At 59.2% G+C, this 19158-nt stretch overlaps 1 protein-coding gene across 1 annotated transcript; it reads right to left on the bottom strand.

Moving 5' to 3' along the window:
• Window positions 1–1004: 1004 nt before the first annotated feature.
• COL1A1 (collagen type I alpha 1 chain) lies at window positions 1005–18275 on the bottom strand. Its single transcript, XM_029928717.1, has 51 exons — window positions 18082–18275; window positions 16378–16572; window positions 16251–16285; window positions 16125–16160; window positions 15935–16036; window positions 15063–15134; window positions 14766–14810; window positions 14551–14604; window positions 14306–14359; window positions 13752–13805; window positions 13579–13632; window positions 13208–13261; window positions 13078–13122; window positions 12910–12963; window positions 12746–12790; window positions 12538–12591; window positions 12188–12286; window positions 12061–12105; window positions 11874–11972; window positions 11690–11743; window positions 11455–11562; window positions 11322–11375; window positions 10989–11087; window positions 10780–10833; window positions 10589–10687; window positions 9950–10003; window positions 9708–9761; window positions 9540–9593; window positions 9391–9444; window positions 8648–8692; window positions 8457–8555; window positions 8070–8177; window positions 7522–7629; window positions 7258–7311; window positions 7005–7058; window positions 6683–6790; window positions 6541–6594; window positions 6367–6420; window positions 6076–6237; window positions 5882–5989; window positions 5603–5710; window positions 5442–5495; window positions 5227–5334; window positions 4857–4910; window positions 4636–4743; window positions 4283–4336; window positions 3893–4000; window positions 3518–3800; window positions 3178–3368; window positions 2649–2891; window positions 1005–2548 (listed from the first exon to the last, which is right to left on the bottom strand). Exons 1-51 carry the CDS (start codon window positions 18170–18172, stop codon window positions 2402–2404), a joined length of 4383 nt encoding a protein of 1460 aa, XP_029784577.1. The 5' UTR covers window positions 18173–18275; the 3' UTR covers window positions 1005–2401.
• Between the last annotated feature and the right edge of the window lie 883 nt (window positions 18276–19158).

The raw sequence follows: 19158 nt of genomic DNA, 5'->3' as shown, positions 1-19158 counted from the left end.
CCCTTTCTACACTGTTCAGACTGGTAGAAGTGCTAACGATGAATAATTAAAAGGCACAATTAATCATGGCCACTTAATGGCGGCAATGGCATTAGTTGCAGACCATGGCCTCCGTAGACTTGTCCGTTTCTCTGAGATCCCAGGGAGGGACATGGACCTTTCCTGTCTTTGAAGGTTCGGCAATGAGACCCTGGGTAGGTGGGACACAGCTCAATTCCTCTCTGTCTTCAAGTCTCTGGGTGCCTAGTCTGCTCCAGGCTTCTGACTCTGGCTATCTCGTGTCCCCCCCTGACTGCTCACGGCTGTCCCCCTTCCTTGCGACTTCATGACAGCACCTTGTCAGTGCCTTGATGGCAGCTCTCCAAGGGCCCTGGGGAGGCTCCCTGCCTCCTTTCCCGGGAACCCTGGAGCAGGGGGCCTTCCTCTCTCTCTTCACAGGCCCTCAGGGAAGGCTCAGGATTCTCCTCAGCTGTCCTGCTTGTTGCTCCTTGCGGGTGGGGGGTGCTCAGAGTGAGCAGGAGGGAGGAGAGGCCAGATGAGGGACCCCCAGGTACTCCCCACCGCAGCCCCACCTCCCTCACCATGTGTGGGCCTCCTGGTGTCCTGTGCAGCCACCCCAAGCCTGTAGGGTGCCCGCGGAGAGAGGAGGTGATGGTGTGGACCGAGGGTGGGCCTGGGGTTTGGAAGGCTCGGGATCTGAAGGGAGGTGCGTGTTTGCACACGTGTGTGCTGCTGGGCATGTCGGTTGTCTGTACAGCTCTATAAGGAAGAAGGGCATTTGAGAGACACAAAGACTGCATGAGGTGGAGGAAGGGTTAAGGCAGAAGAGAGGCAAGAGGCAGGGGAACCCTGGGGAGGGTGCCAGATGAGGAGGAGGAGGGAAGGGACAAGAAACAGGAAAGCCCACCCCCCCACCCTCCCCACCACCCGCCAAAGCCCCTCCTTCCCCAGGTCTCCCCTCCCCAGACTCCAAGGCAGCAAATTAGGAGACCACTACCGATAGGTTTGGGTCATTTCCACATGCTTTATTCCAGCAATCAAAATAATTAAAAACATCTCAAATTATTATACACATACAAAATAGGTACAGAATCTTGCTTCCTCCCACCCCTAGGGGGAAAAAACTGCTTTGTGCTTTGGGAAGTTGTGCTCTGGAACCCAGAGAGAGGACACAGGACAGAGAAGTTGTGAGGATGGGGTGCAGCTGAGGAGGAGGGGTCTCAGAGAGAGAGAGAGAGGTGGAGAGAGAGAGGCGGCCAGGGGGGTGGAGAAGGGGTGGAAAGGAGAGTGTGCAGAGCTGTGACACTCTCTCCCCCCAAGTTAAATAGCACCTTTAGAAAATTCACGAGTCCCCATCCGCAAGGAAAAAAAAACCCTAAAGAATAAAAAAAGACTTTGAACAAAAAGGAACATTTGCTGGCCTGGGGGTGGGGCGTCTCGACTTCCATAGCACCAATGATCCCTTCCCCACCCCACCCCACCCCATCACAGAGATGTAGCACCTTTGATATAAAATGGGGAGCCCTTCGCACCCTGTCCCCATCCCGGCCCCCACGCAGTTGCCCCGGTGACACAAAGACGAGAAGAGGTAGTCCTTCAGCAACACAATTACATGAGGAACAGAGCAGTCTCTCCCTCCCAGCCCTGGTGCGGGGGATTGATGCGTGTCCCCGCAGGAATCCGATGTTTCCTTCCGATCTGTCGAGGCCCCTCCTGACTTTCCTCCAAACCCGGCAGGCAGCGAGGGGCCGTGGTCCTCCAGCATCACCCCCTCAAAAGCGAAGAGGGGAATGTCGCCCGAGCGAGCCACGGGGACGCCAGATGGTGAGGCTCCTTTGGTAGTCTGTACACCTCAGGTCCCCCCAGGATTTGGGGGTTGCTGAGTGAGGGGAGTGGGCTGGGAGTGCGGGGGTCACTTGGGTGTTTTTAGCATTGCCTTTGGTTGCTGGGCAGACAATGCATTGTTTTCCTGTGTCTTTTGGGGAGACTTAGATTTGGGGAGCAGTGAAGGGGAGGCCCCAAGGAGGGATGGAGAAAGGAGCAGAAAGGGCAGTGTTGGGGTATCATAAGCCCAATGGGCAGAAGGACTTACCCCCTTACGGGTCTTCAAGCAAGTGGACCAAGCTTCCTTTTTTAAAAAGTTATTTATTTATTCTTTTTTTTTTTTTTTTTTTTGGTAAGGTTGAACGTACTTTTTTGGTTTTTGGTCATGTTCGGTTGGTCAGAGATAAAAACTAAGTTGGAGAGATGAATGCAAAGGAAAAAAAATATTTTCCAAAGTCCATGTGAAATGGTCTCCCATTTTTTGGCTTTTGAGGGGGGGTTCAGTTTGGGTTGTTTGTTTCCAGGGTCAGGGGCGAGTGGGGTGGGTGGGAGGGAGCCAGGTTGGGTGGGAGGGAGTTTACAGGAAGCAGGCAGGGCCAACGTCGAAGCCGAATTCCTGGTCTGGGGCGCCAATGTCCAATGGGGCCACATCGATGATGGGTAGGCGGGAGGTCTTGGTGGTTTTGTATTCAATCACTGTCTTGCCCCAGTTTCCGGTGTGACTCTGGGGTGGAGGGGAGACAAGGGAGAGGGGCATCACCAGGGGGAAGTGATGGCGTGACAGAAGCACCAGAGCCCAGAGAGGGGCCTGGCCAGGGACTTACCGTGCAGCCATCGTAGGTGACGCTGTAGGTGAAGCGGCTGTTGCCCTCGGCCCGGATCTCTATCTCATTGGAGCCCTGGAGGAGCAGGGCCTTCTTGAGGTTGCCAGTCTGCTGGTCCATGTAGGCCACGCTGTTCTTGCAATGGTAGGTGATGTTCTGGGAGGCCTCGGTGGACATCAGGCGCAGGAAAGTCAACTGGATGGCCACATCGGCGGGATGGGAGCCCTGGCCACCATACTCGAACTGCAGGGGGGTTGTCGGAGAAGCACGTGAGTGACCATGCCAGAGCCTCTAGTCCTGGCCTCCTTCCCTGGGGTCCTCTGACAGCACCCCAGTGGACCCCTCCCCTAGCCAGAAGTAGCATCCCTTGCTCATCCCTGGGCACCAGATGTGTGAGCCAGTGTCCAGGACCCAGGACTCCGGCTTCCCAACCAGGCTCTGTCTGCCCCACTTAGCGGAGGCCCAGCCCAGCAAGGACCTCCACTCCCGTCCCATCTTGTGAGCGTGGCTCCAGGGCCAGCTTCCGCACCTGGGTTCCGTCGGTCATGCTTTCGCCGTACCAGATGTGCCTCTTGTCCTTGGGGTTCTTGCTGATGTACCAGTTCTTCTGGGCCACATGGGGCTGAGTGGGGTACACGCAGGTCTCTCCGGTCTCCATGTTGCAGAAGACCTTGATGGCATCCAGGTTGCAGCCTTGGTTGGGGTCGATCCAGTATTCTCCTGCAGTGGGACCGAGCAGGATGGAGTCAGGGGGTGTGTGGCAGCTGGGACACACGTGGGACACTGGGCCCCTCGGGGCTCAGCCATGTCCCAACAGGAAGAGGAGGGAGAGGAGGAGGAGGAAAGGCACAGCTGGGGCCGGCCCTCACCGCTCTTCCAGTCTGAGTGGCACATCTTGAGGTCACGGCAGGTACGGGCAGGGTTCTTTCGGCTTCCTTCGGGGCTCCGGATGTTCTCAATCTGCTGGCTCAGGCTCTTGAGGGTGGTGTCCACCTCGAGGTCACGGTCACGGACCACGTTGGCATCATCGGCCCGGTAGTATCGGCCACCATCGTGAGCCTTCTCTTGAGGTGGCTGGGGCAGGAAGCTGAAGTCGAAGCCACCACTGGGAGGACCGGGAGGACCAGGGGGTCCAGGAGGGCCAGGGGGACCCTGCACAGAGAAGGAGAAGAGCCAGGATTATCAGGGTCCAAGCACTCATGGGACTGGAGGGCCATGGGCAGACGGGCTGAAGGGCTACGTACAACGGGGCCAGCGTCACCAGTGCGACCACGAGGACCAGGGGGGCCGATGGGGCCTGGGAGACCATTGAGTCCATCTTTGCCAGGAGAGCCAGCAGCGCCAGGGGGACCCTGAAAAGGAGAAGGTGGTTGGAGAAAGCCGGTCAGAAGGCACAGGACCGCATGCCCAACTCTTCAGAGAGGCCCGGCACCCTCCATGACTGGCTCTGGTGCCACGATCTCATTGTCGTCCATTCCCATGGTCAGGCAGGACCGTCCAGGACTCTTCTCCCTCCCCCCTGCGCCCAGAGCCTTCTGCAGAGAGGCGGGGGCACCCATATGCCAGGCAGAGGGCCCTGAAGTGAGCTTGGGCTTGGGTCCCAGCAGCAGAAGATAGATGGGGGCGTGACTTACTCGGGGACCAGCAGGACCAGAAGCTCCAGAAGGACCTTGTTCACCAGGAGAGCCCTGAGGAAAAGACGCAAAGGCAACGCAGGCTCAGTGTGGGTCACGTGAGGCCAGCAACCTGCCCCCTGCCTCGTGATTCTGGACATCTAGTCCCAAGGCGTCCACAGGCTCAGACGCCTCCCACAACCCCTTGCCACCTCGGAAGCCCCTTGGAAATGCCCGTTAATCTTCAGACTATGCTCCCCGTTAGGGAGGAGTGAAAATGACTATCAAGAAAAGAAACTGAGGCAGAATCCCCCCTCATGATATGGCAGGGCTCAATGTCAGCTGGGGGCTGGAGGGGTGCTGAGCATACTCACGGGAGGGCCAGGGGGACCCTGGAGACCAGAGAAGCCACGGTGACCCTTTATGCCTCTGTCGCCCTGTTCGCCTGTCTCACCCTTGTCACCACGCGGGCCTTGGGGTCCCTAGAAGAGAGGAGAGGACAGGCTGTCAGACGGAAGGTCCGTTAGCACCGAGTGGGGTGTAGCCCACCTCCGGGCGGGTTCTGAGGTGACGCGGGCCGGAGCAGGGCACTTACAGCGGGACCACGAGCACCGACAGGGCCGATGGGGCCAGCAGGACCAGCAGGACCCTGGGGAGAGGGAAGAGAGAGTTAGATCCTGCTACAGCCTCACATCCCCTATCCCACCACGTCCTTCCCTCGTGAGCCCCAGATGCACCTGTGTGGGAATTCGGGCTTCAGGTGACCTGGGCAGGCACCTAGGATGAACCCCAACCTCAGGGGAATGGGGGAGGGGCCACCTGGGAGAGGGGCCTCAGGGCTGAGCTGTGGCTGAGGGCCAGGGGCCTGGAGAGACCTTGTCGCCTCCCCCAGCCTAGGTGAAGCCAGAGGCCCACCTGCAGGCCTGTCGGCGGGCCTGGAGAGTCCCTGGAGCCTGGCTACTTACAGTCTCACCACGGTCGCCATTCTTGCCAGCAGGGCCTACAGGACCAGGGGCACCAGGAGCGCCAGGAGCACCAGGGGGTCCAGCAGGGCCGGTCTCACCACGGTCACCCTGGGAGGGGGAACGGAGGGGGATATGAGTCAGTCCCAGCTGAAGGGGCTAGGCTGGGGCAAGGGAGAGGCAGGTGGGGCTGTGGCCCTGGGGTACCACCATCTTACCTTGGGGCCAGGAGAACCATCTCGTCCAGGGGAGCCTTCAGCACCAGGAGAGCCCTGCAGAAAGAGGGTGCTAGGTGAGTAACAGCCAGAGGAAGGCAGGCTCGGACTAAGGCCAAAATGGACATGTTGAGGGCACTGGTATGGGGCCGGCGACTGCTCACCTCACGTCCAGACTCGCCAGGGGGTCCAGCCAATCCAGGGGGGCCCATGGGACCAGGGGGGCCACGTTCACCACTTGGTCCAGAAGGACCTTGTTTGCCAGGTTCACCCTGAGGGAGAAGAAAGAGTCAGGCCAGAGATGGGGTGGGGGAGGGGCCTAGGGCCCCCAAGTTCACTTGCCACAGCTGCTGTGTCTGGCCCCAGCACCCTCTCCTACCCTGCAGCCTCCAAACCCTATGATGGTTCTTCTCGGGGTCCCCCAAGGTGAGAGGAGCACTCACAGAGGGGCCAGGAAGACCGGGGAAGCCTCTTTCTCCTCGCTGACCGGGCAGACCAACCACACCACGCTGTCCAGCAATGCCTTGAGGTCCGGGAGTACCGGGAGCACCCTGGGGGAAAGTGATGAAGGTGAGGCGCCTTGCAGGGCGCAGGGAGCACGCCCCCCACCCTGGGCTCTTCTGGAGCTCCCACTTACAGCGGGTCCATCAGCACCAGGAGATCCTTTCTCGCCAGCAGGGCCAGGGGGACCAGGTGGACCGACTTCACCGGGACGTCCAGCGGGGCCAGTCTCACCACGGGGGCCTTTGCCGCCTTCTTTGCCAACAGGGCCGGGAGGGCCAGGGGGTCCAGCATTTCCCTTGAAGGGGAGAAGATTCCAGTGGATTCCGGAGCACTGCTGAGGCCTCGGATGGGCCCACCACCCTCCTGAGATACTGTGCCCCTCCCCCACTTTCCCAGCGGTGGCATATCCACCCCAGATACTCACAGAAGGGCCGGGAGGACCGACTCGGCCAGCAGCACCAGGGAAGCCAGTAGCACCCTAGCAGGAGAGGACAACGGAGTCAGGAGGAGCGCAGCCCCCTCACCTGGCACAGTACCCCCATCTCTGAACGCAGGTTGGAGTGAGAGCCCCAGCAGAGACACCGAGTGAAATACTCACAGGGGGACCAGCACTGCCTCGAGCACCTTTGGGTCCGGGAGCACCAACGTTACCCTGCAGGAGAGCACAGAGCCATGAAGATCGGGCTAGTCCTCGGCCCAGGCCCTCTTGCAACTCGGGGCTCCGAGGGAGAGATACTCACAATGGGGCCGGGGGGGCCAGTGGGGCCAGCGGGGCCGGGGGGCCCAGCATCGCCTTTAGCACCAGCATCACCGGGTTCGCCTTTAGCACCAGGTTGGCCATCAGCACCCTGGGGGAGGAAGGGGTGGGGTGAGCGGAGGAGGGGATAGGGCAGCGGCATGGGGAGCTGGGTGGTTCCACGGGGCTGGGGAAGGGCAGAAAGTCCAGGCAGAAAGATGCTTGGACTGGACACAGTCCCCTCTCCACGCCTCTGTCCTCATGCAGTCGCCCAAGGTCCCAGGTCCCAGTTGGTGATAGAAAATGACGGGGGTCTTGGTACTCACAGGGGGGCCAGCGAAGCCAGCAGGGCCGGGAGGACCAGGCTCACCACGGTCTCCCTAGAAGGAAAGGAGGCAAACTGAGAGGGGCTCCGATCTGGGGAAGGTGGGGTGGGACGGGGCAGAGAGGAGGGGGAGCAGGGCCCTGAGGAGCATGGCCCCAGGGCCCAGAGCAGGTGAGCGTGAAGGCCAAAGAGGCACAGAAAAGAGGGCTGGGAAGTGGGAAGCAAAAGACAGAATGTGGGTCTTCTGTACTCACGGGGGCGCCACGAGCTCCTGTGGGACCAGCGGGGCCACTGGGACCAGCTTCACCCTGAAAGGGAGGGACAAGGGGCTCAGGCCAGCTCCACACTCTGAGGACTCCCAGCAGAGGAACCCGGGAGAGTCTCCCCCCACCCCCCGGCCCTCCCACCTTCAGGTCACCAGCGCAGAATGACAGGACCTGCCTCCCCACCCCCCCTCCTCCAGAACCATGCCCAGGTTTGTTGGGGAAGCTGTGTGTTAGATGGTGGAGTCACCTCACCTTGTCACCAGGGGCACCAGCAGGGCCAGGGGGACCAATGGGACCAGTCAGACCACGGACGCCATCTTTGCCAGGAGAACCATCAGCACCTTTGGGACCAGCATCACCCTAAAGACACAAGGAAAGCCTGAGACTTCCGGTGGGAGGGGCAGGGAGGTGACCCATAACATCCTGCCACTGTCTTCCACTCCTCCTCAGCACTGCCCTGCCCCAGCCTGTGCTCAAGGCTCGAGATCTTTCAGAGGAAAAGGTACCTGCCCGGTGGAACCTAGGTTAAGAGGCCAATGGCTTGTGCAGAGGGACGAAGAAGGGATCCCCCATCCAGGGGGCCACCCTGCTTTCCGTTACCATGGTAACTCATGGGGAGGGAAGAGCCTGGATAGGCTGGTAGAGGATTTATCAGAGAAGAGGCCAGGAGGGAAGAAGGGAGGATTAAGAAGAGGGAAAGATCCCATGGAAGGTAGAGAGAGAGAGGCTGAAGCATCCAAGGCAGGGGGAGACAGAGACGGGAGCCCTGCAAGGCTCAGGGGAGGGGGTGTGGAACTTACTCTGTCACCCTTAGGGCCGGGAAGACCAGCTGCGCCTCGTTCGCCGGGCATTCCCTGAAGGCCAGGAGCACCCTGGCTACCGGGGGCTCCGGGGGCACCAGCATCACCCTAAATGACAACCAAGAGGACTGGAATGAGGTTTGGGGTCCCAGGAGTGGGTCACAGCACTAAGCCCCCTCTTGAGATCTCCCGGGCTTGCTTCTGGGGATAAAGATAAGCACTGGCTAAGAGCAAAGGCTCCTAGCCTGGAACTTCAAGGCTGCATGTGGACCCCACTGCACTCAGCGTTGTTCCCCTCCCATCCCTCGCCCACATCTAGGTGGCTTTGGCCATAGCCAGGTGCCCCAGCCTCAAGAGGGGCTAGACCCGTCTCCGTGCTGTCCTTACCTTAGCACCATCATTGCCAGGGGCACCATTGGCTCCCCGAGGACCTGCAGGACCAGGAGGACCTTGCACACCGCGTTCACCAGGGAAACCTCTCTCGCCCTGGAAAGGAAGGACAGGGTGCGTGATGGCTGCTTGAGACACAGGGCCAGGCATAGGGCATCTTGGCAGGAACAGCAAGAGACTGTACTTACTCTTGCTCCAGAGGGGCCGGGGGCACCAAGATCTCCAGGAACACCCTGAGGAGGAAGGAGGGACAGCCGGTGAGCAACCCCACCTCTGCCCTCCAAGTAAGAAAGCATTCCTGGGGGGCTGGCCCTGGGGGTCTGTCGTTTGAGACCAGCCCCTTCTCAGGACTGAACTGGGATTCTTCTTCTACTTCCCCTGGGGATGTGTCAAAGACGGCCACTCCCCAAACTTGGGGCTGAGGGAGTCAGAGGTATCCCTGCAGCTCTGAAAAAGCATCCTGCTTGGGGTGCCTGGGTGGCTCAGTAGGTTAGGCGTCTGATGTCAGCTCAGGTCATGATCTCACGGTTCATGAGTTTGAGCCCTGGGTTGGACTCTGTGCTGACAGAGTCTGGAGCCTGCTTCTCTCTGCCCCTCCCCTGCTCTCTCTGCTCCTTCTGCTTCTCTCTGCCCCTCCCCTGCTCATACTGTCTTTCTCTGTCTCTCAAAAATTGATAAAATGCTAAAAAAATGTAAAAAAAATAATAAAAAAGCATCGTGCAGACTAGCAGCCATGCGGCATCTTCTAGATCATATGGTGCAGCTGTGCAACGCCCTGCTTCCCTCTGTGTGGCTCCCTTCGTGACGGGAAGTCCTGCAGGGTGTCTGACCTTGCTCCCTCGAGCTGATGGTTGTCTGAGCAGCAGGGGGACTGGCCTCTCCTTCTAAATGCCCCCCAGTGTCCCTCTCTTTGACCACGGCTACCTCTTACCTGCTCGCCAGGTTTGCCTGCTTCACCGGGAGGTCCAGCAGGGCCAGGAAGACCCTGCAGGTGGGAAATGGGGGAGGTGAGAGGGTGAGATTAGAACCTGAAAATGAACAAAAACGAACCTTAACCCCCTGCCAGCCTTGAGGCCTCACCTGGAATCCGGGGGACCCAGCAGGGCCTTGTTCACCTCTCTCACCAGCAGGGCCCTGTCACAGAGAGAAGGCCGTGGTCACCGGAGGTCACCGGAAGACCCAGAAGAAAAGGGGTAGGGGGGATCTCCGCAGCACGGCCTCCCCAGGCTCTCTGTCAGGGACACTTACAGCAGGACCGGGGGGTCCCTGAGCTCCGGCTTCTCCGTCTTTGCCAGCAGGACCCTGTGGGGAGACAGCAAAGGATCAGGGTGGTGACAAGTGCAGCTGTTAGAGGAAGAGGGGCAGGTGGGCAGGTGGTGGGGCAGGGGACAGAGCAGAGGTCTCTGATGCCCTGGTGACAGCACCCATCCTGCAGGGAGTGTCAGGAGCAGGGGCAGGAAGGGGACAGGGGACCATAGGGAGATACTTACAACAGCGCCAGGGGGGCCAGGGACACCTCGCTCTCCCGCTTTGCCAGGCTCTCCCTATGGGCAAAGACAGTCAGAGTTAAGGGGGCTTACGTGGGTCCTTCCTGTTCACCCTGAGTGACTTCTTTTAGGGGTTTTCTTCTCTCCCAGCTCTGGGCCTGGGGAAATGCTTTGGTGGCTTTCACTGCTGGTCCCTTGGTGTCTCCCTGAGGCCTCTCCCCTGGTCCCCCTCCCTCAGACCACACGCCCTTCAGGCTGCTGTCCCCACCCCTCCCTTCCTTCTCACCACCATCTGCCTATGGTGACCTGCTTGCAAAGGGCTTTTGTCTCCTCTGGTACCTCCTTTTCAACCTCAAAGAACCCACCAAGATTTGGGGTGACTGTCATATAAAAGGCCCAATCTACCCCTGTGTGTGTGTGGGGGGGCTCCAACAATACTTGTTTCCAAGGATAGAGCAATGGTAGTGGAGCCAGGATCAGTCTCTCGCCTTTATGGATAGGGAGACCAAGGCCCAGAGAGGGGCAGTGTGTGGCCTGAGGCCACACAGCAAGTCAGTGGCAAAGCTGGGTCTAGAGCCCAGGCCTCTCATCTCCCAGGAGTGCCTGTCCCTGTTTCCGCGGCGTCCCTAGAGGAATACTCACAGCAGCGCCTTTAGGCCCGGGGAATCCCATCACGCCAGCCTGGCCACGGGCACCAGGGGGACCTGGGGGTCCAGGGCGACCATCTTGACCAGCGGGACCCTAAGGATGGGAGGCACAGAATCGGAGGTGAGAACAGAGGACAGGCGGCCGGGAGCGGGGGAGGGGCCCCTGGGGGAGCAGGCGGTACTTACAGGGGGGCCAGTCTTGCCATCTGGACCAGGGCTGCCAGGACTTCCAGTCAGACCCTAGTAGGGAGGGGGCAGAGACGTGAGTGAAAGTGACAGAAGAGGCCCTTTCTCCAGAGGGCAGATCCACGGTCTCGCTCCTGGTGCCTCATTCCGGGCCCCACACAGCGTGGGCAGGGTCTGGGGGCAAGCTGGGCAGAGGGACCAGGGCTCACCTTGGCGCCAGGCAGACCAGCCTCACCGGGGCGACCAGCTTCACCAGGAGAACCTTTGGGGCCAGCAGGGCCAGGAGAACCACGTTCGCCAGCGGGACCCTGGTTGGGGGAGTCACGGGGACAATTAGGGGCTTCTTTGCCCCCGGCCAGTCTCTTAGTGGGGAAGGGTCAGGTTGCAGGGGGAAGGTCAAGATGAAGCCGAGTGCGAAGAGAGAGTGTGAGGCCACAGCGTGGGGCACTAATGATGGTGGCGGGGGGGATGGAGGTGACTATGTGGGGCGGGGAAGGTAATGTCCACGGAGCAGCAGGGTCCTAGTCATGACAACAAGTTACCTTGGGACCAGCAACACCATCTGCACCAGGGAAACCACGGCTACCAGGTCCACCCTGCAGGAGAAGAGGATGCCAGTGAGCTCCGACACAGGGGCACCGGGCTGGCACTGGGGGCGAAGAAAGGGACACTTACACGCTCGCCAGGGGGTCCGGGCAGGCCAGTGGGTCCGGGTTCACCTCGGGCTCCTCGCTTTCCTTCTTCCCCAGCAGGGCCAGGGGGGCCTTGAATACCAGTGGGGCCCTGGAGAAGGCAGAGACGAGTCGGGGGTCCCGAAGTGAGGGGCTGACCCGGTGCCAACTCCTGTCCTCCCAGGATCTCCCTCCTGGGGTTCCCTGGGGCAGATGGGCTGAGCCTCGGGGGGACTTACGGGCTCTCCCTTGGCGCCAGTGTCTCCTTTGTTGCCGGGAGCACCAGGTTCGCCCTGCGGGAGGGAGGGAAAGATGAGTGGAGAGTCGAGGGCACCTGGCTGGCCTGGGTTCTCATGCTTTTCAGGCAGAGCCACACTGGAGCCCGCACGTGGGGAGGGGCAAGAGTGAGAGAGTGCTACTTACACTGTTACCCTTGGGACCAGGAGGACCGCTGGGGCCCTGGGGTCCAGAGGGGCCTCGGGCACCTGGGAAGCCAGGAGCACCAGCAATACCAGGGGCGCCCTGTGGGAGGCAGAATAGATTGAGCCCAGGAGTGGAGGGCATGGGGCAGGTGGGAGGGGGGCACCAGGGAAAGCTGCAGGATACTTACGTTGGCACCTTTAGCACCAGGCTGTCCATCAGCACCGGGGTTTCCCTGTGGCCCAGAGAGAGAAGGGTGAGTGACAGTCAAGGACTCTGAATTCGGGAGTGGCACAGGGGCACTGAGGAACACTTACAGCAGGGCCAGCAGCGCCAGCAGGGCCAGGGGGACCAGGCTCACCACGCACACCTTGGGGACCTTCAGAGCCACGGGCTCCTTGTGGACCAGCTTCACCCTGGATAGGAAACAAGGACACGTCAGGAGTCACTCTGGAAGCCCAACCTTGCCTTGCCTTTGGATGCTGGGAGGTGAGGGTGGAGGGCAGGGACAGGAGACCTAGAATCAGGACTCCAAGATCGGAGAAGGGGACCTCAGGATAAAGGTGCTGGGGCATGGCCTTCTCTGAGTCCTGCTGGTTTAGGGAGCAGGGAGGCGCTCCTCCCTTGGCCTGTGAGCACCGTGCTCAGAGCGGGGCATGGATCTTACCTTAGCACCAACAGCACCGGGGAAGCCAGGAGGACCAGCGGGGCCAGTGGGACCCTGTGAATGAAACGGAGATGTTAGTGAGAAGGAAGGTGGCAGCTGCATGTCACACCCTGGGACAGAAGAGGTCCTGAGATTCAGAGCCACGAGGCCCACCCCTGGTGGGAGCCCCAGGAGCTCCCAGGCACTGGGACACAGAGGTCATACTCACAGGGGGGCCGGCAGCACCAGTAGCACCGTCATTTCCACGAGCACCCTGTGGGAGAGAGAGGGGTAGCTCCAGTCATGTGCACTGAGCACTGGCTGATCCCCATAACCCCTCAGGAGCCCCTTCCTAGAGCCCCAGCATCCCTCCAAGGGACCAAGAGTACTTACAGCAGGGCCAGGGGCTCCGGGACGTCCTCTCTCACCAGGCAGACCACGGGGGCCCTGACGACCAAAGCCAGAAAAGCCAAGTCAGATGGGAGACACACCTTTTCCCCCCAAATCCCATCTCGCCCCTCTACCCTGCTCTCTCTCTTCCTACTGGAACAACATACTCACCATCTGACCAGGAGCTCCATTTTCCCCAGGGCTACCAGGTTCACCCTAGAGAATAGAGAATAAGTTTAGGAATTAAAGTTCATGGGGGGACTGGTCTGTGGAGGCCCAAGATATTCAGACATCCTCTTACCTTGGGACCAGCGGGACCAGCGTCACCCTTGGCACCATCCAAACCACTGAAACCCTAAGATAGGGAAGAAGAGCCAAGGTGAGTGCCATTCGAAGGAGTGACCACCTTGGCCCCCATGTTGACCTGGGAAGGTGCTTCAGGGGGTCACCATAGGCCCCTCCCCGTCTCTGCACTAGACTAGACCCCAACTAGCCCAAGATTTCACCCAATCCTTTTATGGAGATTTCTTTCCCAATGGAGGGAAGTTCTTTTGGATGCCTACTCTCTCTATCCCTTGGGACTTCTGTAGCTGACACCCACCTCGACACACACAAGGAGGATCCTTTGGGGGAAAGGGGCTAGGATGGTGGGGTGCTCCAAAGGGGACTTACTCTGTGTCCCTTCATTCCAGGAAGGCCAGCTGTTCCGGGCAATCCCCGAGCACCCTGGAGAGAAAAGAAAAGGAGGAGAAAAGCAGGGCCATTAGAGGACGCCACTGTGGACCCAGCTCCCAAGTGGAGCCACCTGCAGCGAAGTCCAGGGCCGGCCACACACGCCTGCTCACCTGAGGTCCAGGAGGCCCACGCTCACCAGGACGGCCGGGCTTTCCAGCTTCACCCTGAGAGGGAGAGAATAGGCCATCATGCCCATGCCTTGGAAAAGTGTGGGAGGTATGATTTCTCTTGGCGTTGTTGATGGTCTGGTTTAGGAGCCCAGAATCTTGTCTTTGAATTTAGAGCTCAGCTTAAATCTACAGTGAAATCCTTGCTTGGTGACTCTTGAGTCCCTCCAAGGGAATTTCTGTATATGGAGAGCAAATCTGAGGTGCCCAGAGCAGGTAAGCCTAAGGAAGCCATTCACCCTGAGGGACACGGTTGGGGCTTGCTTTGAGGTGGTTGAAGTGAGGGGAGGATCAGTCACCTCCACTGGGGAGATGAGGAATATCCCATAAAGGGTGAAGATCATTTTTCGAGGGCAGTCCCATGTATCAGGGAGAACTTGGCCTCTTTTCTCTGGGTATCACTCTCAAAGGTGGTGGGGCACTGGGGTGGGGATTACAGGGACCTAGCCCATGAGGCGTAGGGAGCTAGATGGGATCTTCTTCCCTGGATTACTTACATCATCTCCGTTCTTGCCAGGAGGGCCAGGGGGACCACGGGGACCCATGGGACCCTAGAGGAAACAGGAAGAAAAGAGATTAGAATGACCAGGACAAGGGGGGAAAAAGAAGGGGAAAGCTGGGATTGGAAGGAGGAGGCAAGGAAGATTTCAGATGGCAGGGTGGAGGGGTCCTTCAATAGGAGAATCCACATATTTGTAGAGGGAGTGTGTATTTGTATGGAGTACAAGTTGGGGGCACTTACTGAGGCTCCAGGCTCGCCGGGCTCACCAGGGGGGCCTTGGAAACCTTGGGGACCCTGGAGGACAGGGAAAGAGGGATTCGGTTAGGACAGGCCCTTGCCAGTCTTTCCCCATTTCACCAAGAGTTCTCTCAGAGCACTTGACCTGCCCTCATGCCAATCCTCCCTTCAAAAGACCAAAGCCCAGGGTGGTATATGATGACATCCTGGATACTTACAGGTGCGCCAGGAGGACCAGGGAGACCACGAGGACCAGAAGGACCCTACGGAAGGAGAAAAACAAGAGATAACGTCTGTAGGAAAGTGCAACATGGCTGTGATCTTGCTGCCTCCCAGTGGTTCCTGTTGGGACCACCCCCTCGTCTTGCATCCACTCTGAAGTTCAGCTTCCAAAAGTTTTCTTCACTTCCTGAGTTATCTATGCCCCCCCCCCCCCCCGCCAAACTACGACGGGCCCATCCTGTCTGGATTCCCATTGGCTCCTTTTCTGTCATCTCTGCACCCCAGGGGCTCACCATGGGGCCAGGCACAGACACTCCTCCAACTGACTTCTCATCATAGCCGTAAGACATTTGGGGAGCAAAGTTCTAGAGGAAACAAGAGAGAGGAGAGGGCGTGAGAACTCAGCAGTTGAGAGGCGAAAACATCACCGACCGTGGGATATTGACGTCTGACTCCTGACCTGATGCACTAAGAAGGTCAACAACATCCCTGGTGAGATATTCCTGCCCCGAATGCATGGCCCAACTCCAATTAGGGGGACACATCCGGCCAACCTGAGCTGAGGTCTCCTAAAATAATGGGCCTTTACAAAGCAACTGGCTTCTTCAAAAGAATTTCGGAGTCACGAAAGACAAAGAAAGTCTGAGGAATGTTCCAGAGTAAAGGAAACTGAAGAGCTATGACAATTAAGTGCAATTCATGATCCTGCGTCCAGAAAAACGATGCCATAAAGGGTATTATTGAGAGATTGGTAACATTTGGATAGAGACTGTGTAGTAGATCATAGTTAGGTATCAGTGTTAACGTTTTGAAAAGTAATCACTGTACAATGGTGATGTAAGAGAAAGTTCCTGTTCTCGGGAAATACAACTAAACTAGTCTGGAGCAAAAGGACCTAACATCAGCAACTGACTGTGGAAGGAATGGCTCAGAAAGAAAAGTAACAATTATGTGTATACATAGAGACTGATAGAGCAAATGTGACAAACTGTGAAGGGTATGTGAGAGTTCTTGGCACTATTCTTGAAGCTCTTCTGTAAGTTTGAAACCATTTCAAAATACAAGAGTATGCCATCTGCCAAAACCCACACAAAACACCAAAGAACAGGAGGTGAGGGGAGCACACAGGGCCCGCCTGCCAGGAGTGTCTTGAATCTTCACTTACTCCTCCAAGGCCAGGGGGTCCGGGGGGTCCGGGAGGGCCGGGGGGTCCAGGAAGTCCAGGCTGTCCAGGGATGCCATCGCGGCCAGGGGGGCCGGCAGGTCCCTGCAGAGGGAGAGGGCGGGCGTCGGTGAGCTTAGGCCCGGAGCCACGCCCACCTCCAGCCCCGACGCAAAGAGAGCTCAACGCTTACCCTTGGGCCTCGGGGGCCAGTGTCTCCTTTGGGTCCCTATGGGGTAAGAAGCAAAAGAAGTCGGGTTAGAGAAGGGAGGCGCTAGACGACTCTCGGGCGGGCAAGTCGAGGGGAAATGATTATTACCTCGACTCCTGTGGTTTCTTGGCCGGTAGGTGACGCTAGGGGAGAAGACAAGCGGGTGAGCGGCGGGGTTGCACTGGGTGCTCCCGGCGGCCCCGCCCTCCCCCAACCCCAGGCCCGGGAGCCGTACCCTCGCCGTCGGGGCAGACGGGGCAGCACTCGCCCGGGGGCACGTGAGCGCCGGGACAGTCCTTGGTTTCGTCGCAGATCACGTCATCGCACAGCACTTTGCCGTTGTCGCAGACACAGATTCGGCAGGCCTCGGGTTTCCAAACATCTCGGTCTTGGTATCTGAGGCCGTTCTGTACGCAGGTGACTGGTGGGACTGGGGCAAGAGGGGGAAAGGAGGGGATGTCGGCGGCGCTCGAGCCCCCCACCTCGCGGCTCCAGGAGCTCAGCCCTACCCTCCTTTCCCGTTTGTCTTAGGGACACATTTAGATTTTCCATTTCCCGCCTCCTCGTTCACCCCGCCTCCCAGCCCTTTCCCCAAATCCTTAAAAGCTCATCTGCTCCTCATCAGGGCCGGTGACAGCGCCGAGGCGCCTGGCCAGGGCGGCTATAACTCTTTCCAGTTCTCAGGAATTTAAACAAAGCTTTAGGCCGGAGTTGCTTCCAACTCCAACCCCAGCCCAACGGCGCTGAAGCCAAGTGAAATAAAAAGCCATTGGGTGGGGGAGGGGAGCTGGGTGACTGGGGAGGAGAACAGGAGGGGCCCCGACGGGCGGGCAGGCTCGTGGGGAGTGGTTTGGGTGGAGACAGGGGCGGGGACGGATAGGAGGAGAGAAGGGAGGTCCAGCCCCCATTCAGCCCCATCCCGGGGCAGGTGGGATGGCGTGGGCGGGGCTAGGAGGATAGGGCGGGGCCTTTTGGCCTGAGGTCTCGCCCAGAGTCTTGAATTATACCTCAAAAATAAGATACACCCTACCCTCCAGCGCCCAGACATCTCAAAAGCCCTCTCTCTCGGGACAACCTCCGTCTCCTAAAGCTAGCCAGGACCTCTGGGTCACTCCTTAGCCAAAGAACCGAAAAGTCCGCAAATAGTAATGAGGTTAGCTAGCCACGCCCACCGCGCGAGCGCCTACCCACACAGCCACTAGGTGGCGGGCAACACTAAGCAATTTCTTCGGACCTGGCCTCTTCTCTTAGAGACTGAGGCTACCCGGTCCCCAGTTTTATTTTCTAGGTCTCGAGATGGGGTCCACAACTGGCAATAGCGCCCGTCCACCCAATGCAGCTCCTGCGCTGGGAAGCGCTGGACAGGGAGGCGCGGGGCTCAGCGTGGATCAGCAGAGGGCGCAGGGACCCCGCCCTGTCAAGTCAGCGCCAAAGTTTCTCATCCTCCAACCCGCCCACTCTCCGCGCCCCCTCCCCCCTCAGCCCAGCACCCCCGCAGCCCCAGGAACACTGTCTAGCCTGCAGAGAGGGCAAACAATCCTTCCTTATGAATCATCCCACAGCCTTCCTGATCCCTTTCACATCTTGAGCTCCAAATTCCCAGCACGGCGCCCCCATCCCACCTTCGACGTACTTTCCCCTCGCCCGGCGCCCAGACCCCCATTTCCCCCGTGGTACTCCACAGAGCGCGCTCGGGACTCCCTTCTGTGCCAACTCGGGCGGCGCTCCCTCCTCCCCTCTCACTACCAGAGGGGAGGCATTCATCGACACCCCCCGCCCCCACCTAGGGTACACTGCCTTCTCTCCCGGGCGCCGAGGAAGAGCCCTCGCCGTCTTCCTTCCACCCCCGAGTCTCCGTAGTTTAAGTCGCAGAGCCCCGGGACAGAGCGCAGGGCGAGATACCAAGGAGCCGTGGACTCCCCAAAAGTTTGCGACTTACTGTCTTCTTCTTGGCCCTCCTCTTGTCCGTGCGTCAGGAGGGCGGTGGCCGCTAAGAGGAGCAGGAGCCGGAGGTCCACAAAGCTGAACATGTCTAGACCCTAGACATGTAGACTCTTTGCGGCTGGGGTGGGGGGTTAGCGTCCGCTCATGCGTGGCCTCACACTCCGCGTGCCTCCTGCTCCGACCCCGAGGAGAAACTCCCGTCTGCTCAGACAACTGGCCCGGGCCCTTTTTATACTATCCTGATGGAGTTCGGGGAGGAACTCGGTCCCCGGCAGAGGGGGAGCCGGCCTCCCGCACCCCAGCCAATCAGAGCTGCCTGGCCCGGCCCCCAATTTGGGAGTTGGAAGGGAGAGGGGGAGGGGGAGGACACGGAAGGGAGTCCATCACACATTTCCCCCTTCGCAGCTCAGCCTCCCCAGCCCCCCAGCCCAGGCTGGGCCAGAGATGCTACTGCTGAGGGACCGCTAGGTCCTCAGTATCCTGTGGGCTAAAGGCTGGGTAGTGGCGCCCATTGGGCTTTCTTCCTGGGGCCCCTCCATCTGGAGGAACTGGAACGGAGGGGCTGGGAGCTCCTCTCCGGAAGGGAGCCTTCCTGAGGTGGAAGGATTGGGGGCGATTGGGAGAGGGCAGTCTGGCCATGCCTCGTTCACCCTCCTGACATGTTCTGCAAGAGCTAAGGGATGGGCCAGGTTCTTCTTCGAAAACAGGAGAAGCAGAGAATTAGATGTGCCTATTTAGGGGTGTCTCCTGGTGTGGCTGGGATTTGGCTTGTAGGCATGTTTGGGGAACAAGTTAGAGACTCCTTTGCAGACATTAAGAATCAGATACTTGGAGGGTGTTGGAACGAGGGGGTTTATTTGGAGGATGTCAGTTCTGCGATGCTCGAGGCCCCAGGATGGACTTGAACCTTCTCCCCCAAACCCAAGGCGTGACTGAGAGGGATGGGGTGGGGATGGGGGGGCTGAGGCACTGGATGAGAAACTGTGTGGCCTCTCCAGAAGGAAGCATGGTGGTTAAGTCACACAGGTAGCAGAGCGGTCATGGGAACTTGCTGGACTCTTCCTCCCTGGGG

Source organism: Suricata suricatta, chromosome 17 (assembly GCF_006229205.1).
Source record: "Suricata suricatta isolate VVHF042 chromosome 17, meerkat_22Aug2017_6uvM2_HiC, whole genome shotgun sequence".
In the NCBI taxonomy this organism is placed as follows: domain Eukaryota; kingdom Metazoa; phylum Chordata; class Mammalia; order Carnivora; family Herpestidae; genus Suricata; species Suricata suricatta.
This window is presented reverse-complemented; position numbering and strand designations above follow the sequence as displayed.

Excerpts from the sequence above, each read along its gene's own strand:
- COL1A1 (XM_029928717.1), bottom strand. The coding sequence starts at position 18,172 with ATGTTCAGCTTTGTGGACCTCCGGCTCCTGCTCCTCTTAGCGGCCACC. Across the intron at positions 10,834-10,988 it reads CTGGTCTGCCTGGCGCCAAG|GGTCTGACTGGAAGTCCTGG; the intron begins GTGAGCCCTGGT and ends CCTCCCTACTAG. Across the intron at positions 4,911-5,226 it reads ATGGCGACCGTGGTGAGACT|GGTCCTGCTGGTCCTGCTGG; the intron begins GTAAGTAGCCAG and ends CCCTCTCCCCAG.